This window comes from Suillus paluster, assembly GCF_016628075.1.
Source record: "Suillus paluster strain FC165 chromosome Unknown EDB91scaffold_337, whole genome shotgun sequence".
NCBI classification, from domain to species: Eukaryota; Fungi; Basidiomycota; class Agaricomycetes; order Boletales; family Suillaceae; genus Suillus; species Suillus paluster.
In genome coordinates, this window is record NW_024537897.1 from 8,461 (window position 1) to 14,794 (window position 6,334).

Below are 6,334 nucleotides of genomic sequence, written 5' to 3' on the forward strand. Positions count from 1 at the left end.
GGCTGCGAGCTAGCCCACCGACTCGAGAGCTTGTTTGTAATTTGTCTTGAAATTTACGCTGGTTTCACTGACAGTTGGTATCATACTCCAAAGCCGTGGACTTCTGAAAGGCAATATGTTTTCTGTCCATGACACGTGTATTTACTTGACCTACAAAAAACCTACAGGCCGTAATCTGCCGGGACGGTAGTAGCATTACCTTGGTGTCCAATTTAAGGGAAACAGAACCACGGATATGCCTGCAAATTACGCAGAAAATCAAGAGAGCCGAGGAACGCACATCAACTCACTTCGGGTAAAGGGACCGAAATAACATCTCTGACCTTGTGAAACGTGGCGTCTGAGAGCTGCGCTGAGCAAGCGCCTGGGATCTTGGGTGATTCGATATACATATATAAAGTGGCTGGTAGGAACTTGCATCTCTTGTTTTAATAATCCAGACAAGTTGACCTCCTGTGCAAACTCAAGCCTTGCCGAATCTCGGGGCCGCTATAGCACGAAGAAAGGCGAGTATCATTTTTTTCGTAAGCTTCCTGACTGTCTGATTTATATTAGACGCACACTAACCAAATCTTCCTTTGCAAGTTATGCGCAAGGAATATTATTCTCAGTATTCTCCTGCCGATAGAGTCGACGATGACAATGTCAAGCTCCTTGATAGTGGTACAGAAACCAGATCTTCATCAAAATATCGCTTCCTTAACATATTGCCATGGCTAAGCCATGGTGTGCTGATGTTCATAACTACGCTGTTCTTCACGCTATGGGCACGGGCACCTTTGATTGACAGCGTAGCTTTGTACTGTGGGTGGACAAATAGCGTCAACGAAAGGACCTTACTTAATAGTACCATTCGCAGCTCCAGCGAACAAGGCTATTGAATCCATCGGCATAGTAACATTCAATGGAACTCCGGGCGCTCCTTCTATATATCGTGGCAGTCCATCCCCAGAAGTCGAAGCCGCTTGGGATAATATAGCTGTCGATGGTTGTATCGTGCTTCACTCACGCCATATGCGATTATTAATCGGAAATATTATCCAGCGCCAGTTCGCATGACGCTTGAGGAATTGTTCAGAACAGGGGAGAAACCTTCTCCCGATATGGCTAGATATCCAGATGCATATGGCGGAGGTTATATGGCATCGATGGAAAGCAATCACATGCTCCATTGCCTAGTCAGTTTCAAAACAGGGAAGCTAGACTATCTTTGCTCACTCTCGTATAGAACATGCTTCGCAAAGTCACCTGGGGTGACCACTATGGACCCTCTGGGAATGATGTCCATGAATCCCCCGAATACTTCCGCATTCATCTCGGTACGTATACTGTTTCCTGCCCGGCCCATGTCCTGCTTATTTTGTACCTCAGACCACTGCATCGAATTACTCAGGCAGTACATCTTGTGTCATAGTGACGTGGTCATGATCAGTTACGATTGGGAGCGATCCGACGCTTTTTTTCCCAATTTCAACGTTCGCCATCAATGCAGAGACTTCGAAAAGATCTTGGATTGGGTAGATGAGCATCGCGTTGTTATCCCTAAATCCGAGATGGTTCGCTTGGAGGATACTGTCGACTTGCTTTCCCCTCCTTGATTTTATTCTTGATACAATTTGCTCCCGCTGACGGCTTCGACACGGTTCACGGTTCACGGTTCACTATATGATGGATATATTTTTGTCTGGAGTGCTGAGCACCAAAGTAAGTAACAGCAGACACAAGCTTGCGTTTAGGAGCTGTAGTCGAGTTCATGAATATCAAGTAACATGTACAACAATGGCATGCGAAGCCCACTGGCAGCGGGGTATCAAAATACCTATGGGGATGTAACATCATCGGCGGACACGGGCACACCACCATTGGCCCACGACACATCTACTTTGCGTGATACGAAGCTGGGCATTATATGATCTCCTTTGTAGAAGATTTCGAATGCCACGGCGGCATCGAACCGTCAGAGTGCGTGGTGCCAGTCAATACAACTAGCAATTCCTCGCTCTTGCGGAGGGTGGAACCCCTCGATGTATCCCAGCGGATGAAGGAATTTACCATAGTGTACGAACCGACAGTACGCTTGCGGAAATGTTTAATGGGTGAATGTCGGGTAAGGACTCCACTGAGGAGTATTTAAAGGGAAGGTAAACCGCTTGCAGATAAGACAAATAATTTGTTTCTCGCAGTCGGCAGACCTAATAGAAGGAAGACAAAGGTTCCTTATATCAGGGACGAGACGAAGAGAAAATTGGAGAGGGTGATTGGAAGGGAAGGACATATCCTCGAGATACCGGATCGGCGGCCAAAGACTGGGCAAGCGAATATACCGTAACAGAAGGAACGACTGTGCATGAACAACGGAGGACCGTCGGAGGCGAGCAATCGACTTCGTATACATAGGAGGTTGATTACTCTGATCAACACTAAGTAGTCATAGTGAGACATAGATACAAGTGCAGAACTTCACCTGACCTACACCATGGGTTAACCAGTAGCCATTGCAGAAAATACGATTCTTACTTGCGTCCCGCTGATGCACTCGGAGGCGTACAATTTATGAAACATCACCTGATGATTTGAAACCAGACCCCTACTTACGATAGCGCGTAGGTCACTTGCGATACGCATTTGCATCGAATGCGTTCGCTAATAACGGTTGTGGCAGTTGATCAAGCATCTCTTCAAAACAAGCAGAGAGGAGAAAACTCAGGTCCACATGGAATCTGGCCCTACTAGCAGCGCAGAAAACATTGATGTGGTTCATGGTAACCTGCCCAGGAAGGTCATAAGCCAACTTGTGGCTGCCGGGAATGAAATGGCAATCCCACCTATCCTCTTTATCATGTAACCTGAAACTAAAGAGAAAAGCGAAAACACCGTTCCTGGTACGCGTAGTACCTGGATATGGCAGACATGGCCAGGTAGCACTCCTCAATACCCAGGTACCAAGTCATATCATGCTTACGGAGGGTCCTAGTGGTACCGAACAGGGTACAAGCATCCGACCAATGACAAGGTGCGAACCTGGAGAGAAAGGAGCACTGCTCGAAACGCAGCGACGTCGACTGCAACGATGTCTTCGTTTACATCTAAGTCATCCATGCAGGCGGTGGCTCTGCGACCTTGATGAATGCTCGGTATGTGCCACTATCAAGATAAATGTATCTCGAATGTACTACGCATTGGGGCTACTACGTGAGTCTGCACAAATCGCAAGTAGACGGAAACACATTTGGCACACCATGAGCCATGTGTCGCCTGCAAGTGATTAGGAGTGAATGAGGTAGCCTAGAACTAGTACTGTCGACGATACGTAGTGCGGTTATCGAGTATCAGATCTTGTGGTATCTCTATGGCGCTGGATCTGTTCAACTATTCTTCACATGCAAAACTCACACACGCACAGACGCCACACACACACAAACGAGACGCACACATAATCACTCCTTCGCATACACATTCTTGTATTGTAGGAAAATTAGTACTGCACTATGATCATTCATAAAATTCATTGATGCCCCAAGGTATCCAACTCTGCACGTGTCAACATTGGGCCAGGCTCCGTGATCAGAGCTGCCGACAACTGCTGAGCCGATCTTGAAACGCCTCGCAAGGCTGCCGTGAGGTTGAAAGAGTCTAGTGAGGCCTTACGAGACGAGTATGCGCACCTTGCATAATGACGAACAAATACATTCAAGCCTCGGAAGGCATCATGTGGCCGTGGGAGACTCTCCGGACCTTGCCGGACCTTGTTAGATTTGGGCACTTATTGCTGATGGCCCTTCTCATCGACACTTACATCAAGGATCCACCCAGCGCGAACATCTTTTTGACACCAATACTGGCAGCTTTCCGTCTTCTTTTCTCGCTCTCGTCCACCAGCCGAGGCTTTGCTGCCAATGCTGGTGGCTTCGGTGCGTTTTTTTTGCCCTTGGACTCTACTTGATTGGCGCTTATAGAACCCTTCATTAGCAGCCTTGTCTGCAATATAAATTGATCATCACTCCGAGACCTACTCACTTCTCATCACTCCGTCTCGTCCACCGGCCAGGCCTTAAAAAGATTCGAGGCTTTGCTGCCAATGCTGGCGACTCTCAGTGCGTTTCACTCCGAGACCTACTCACTTCTCATCGCTCCATCTCGTCTACCAGCCGGGCCTTAAAAAGATTTGTTTATAGAACCCTTCATCAGCAGCCTTGTCTGCAATATAAATTGATTATCGAATCATGTCAGATCTAATAGTGCAGTACTAATTTTTCTACGGTACGAGAGTGTGTATGCGACGGAGTGATTATGTGTGCGTCTCGTCTGTGTGTGTGTGGCGTCTGTGCGTGTGTGAGTTTTGCATGTGAAGAATAGTTGAACAGATCCAGCGCCATATATCTCTCTCTTTTCCGAGACCCATGCAGACACGGCAAATGGCGTCAGGTAGGGACTTGAAAACAAAAACGAAGACACTCGCACCGATATATCATCTTGACTGTTGACACGTACAGGACAAGGTAAAAGCAAAGTCGCCGCACTCTGCGAGGTCAAAGTCAATGTTAATCTCCGAGACCATTAAGAATGGGGATGTAATGAGGACAATCGATTCACACTAGTGCTACTAGACAAGAACTAGAATGAGAGAGCGAAAACTCGACATTCGAAGAGAAGGAAGAGCTGACCGTAAGTCAGAGAAGAAGCACCTATGTTTCCCACCATCAGGAAAACCCTCCGCTACAAATGTAGGCTAAGTATGTCAAAATTTCTCTAACTTATGACAATTTCAATAAAATAGACAACTTAGCGGTTTAGAGTGATTTTTTTACTGCCCCATGACACCTGTACCTGTAGTGTTGAAGCTTCAAAGTGTCAGATTAGACACAAGCCTTGATGCAAAAATGACTCTAAACTTGTGAGAGTTGCATGACATTAGTAAACTACTAGACCTTGCAAAGTGTTTGCAAATTTTCACAGCTCTCACAGCACCACAGAACCTTCACAGAACTCGGAAATGCTGATGTAAGTCATTGTTCAACTTCTCGAAAATTTCAGAAGTCTTTGTTCTACTAAGTTGGTATTGTGGGAAATATAGGTGACTAGGTACAGCTAGAGTTCTGTCTAGAGACTGAGATTATTCGTTCTTACTAGCTCGCTCTGTCCCACTCTCGCCTAGATTCACTTTAGTTCTGTCCCCATACATACTCGGACGTCTGCTCCAGCTCCGTGTCCCTCTTTATATCAAACCTCGATGTCAGCTCAGTCTCTCGCGCCTGCGCACATTGTTGGTGAGGTCCTACGATGAGATTTGATGCGGAGCAAAGCTTACCACGACACGCTTGTCAAGTTCTGTATCTCTTATGATTGCATAAAGTGCTGATGTACCATAGCTGCCCTGCGCACATTGTATGGTGAGGTCAACATGATGACATTTGATGCGAAGCAAGGCTTACTACTTCTATGTCGCGAGCAATCTGTGGAGAATGTATCTCGATGTCAACACGGCAAGACTTGATGCGAAGCAAGGCTTACTGGGACTACTCCAGCGTTGACGCCCAGAAGGGCCGTCAAGCTAAGGAGAACACAGAAAGCAGTAGAGAGGCGGGCGGACATGATGATGGTGAGTTGATCTTAGACTAGAGAGAGTTGTTGGTGTTGTCTGATCTGTGAAGATGCTCGGTTTTTATATTCTACAGAAATCTCCTGAGTCCTAACAAGGTGTTTTGGACTTCCATGCCGATGTGAAGGAATTTCGAAACGTATGACAGTGCTGACAGAATAGTTCCGGCGGCATTCGTCACAGGAGCTCTTTGGCTGTTAATGCATACATACAGAGCCGAAATCGACGAGGAAGGTCACAACCGAGGCACGTTAATGGCAGAGCCGATCCCCAAGTACTTGTCGCAGTTCGTGTACTTTGATCTCGACTGAATGAGATAAATTACACCCATACATTCATAATAGCGCATCCGGAAAAAACATAGATCGTAGCGTCAGGCTCATTATAAACGTCAATAATTCGTGGCCTCAGTCAAATACTATGTGTACCAATTTGTCACGGAGAGCCACGGTGACAGGTGACTAAGCGCCCAAGTAAGTAACAGCTGACACAAGCTTGCGTTTTCAATAGCGAAGCCCAGTGAGGTATCAAATACATGTTGGAATGTAAAATCATCGGCAGGCACGGGAACGCCGCCATTGGCCCACGACTCCGTTCGCTGGGGATCGCGCAGTCTGTTGGTATTAAAATAGATTTTTCGTAATGGGCAGATACGGGTAATTACGTGACACACATCGAAACGTTACTGCGTCAATCACTGGCAAGTACTGTTGTATCTCACTCTTTTGCTAAAAC

General features: G+C 46.6%; 1 protein-coding gene across 1 annotated transcript; it reads right to left on the reverse strand.

Annotated features, from left to right (window-relative positions):
- Nucleotides 1-3,459: 3,459 nt before the first annotated feature.
- EDB91DRAFT_1340962 (uncharacterized protein) lies at nt 3,460-4,297 on the reverse strand. The gene is made up of 2 exons (XM_041325730.1): nt 3,797-4,297; nt 3,460-3,665 (listed from the first exon to the last, which is right to left on the reverse strand). Exons 1-2 carry the CDS (start codon nt 3,964-3,966, stop codon nt 3,506-3,508), a joined length of 330 nt encoding a protein of 109 aa, XP_041168653.1. The 5' UTR covers nt 3,967-4,297; the 3' UTR covers nt 3,460-3,505.
- Between the last annotated feature and the right edge of the window lie 2,037 nt (nt 4,298-6,334).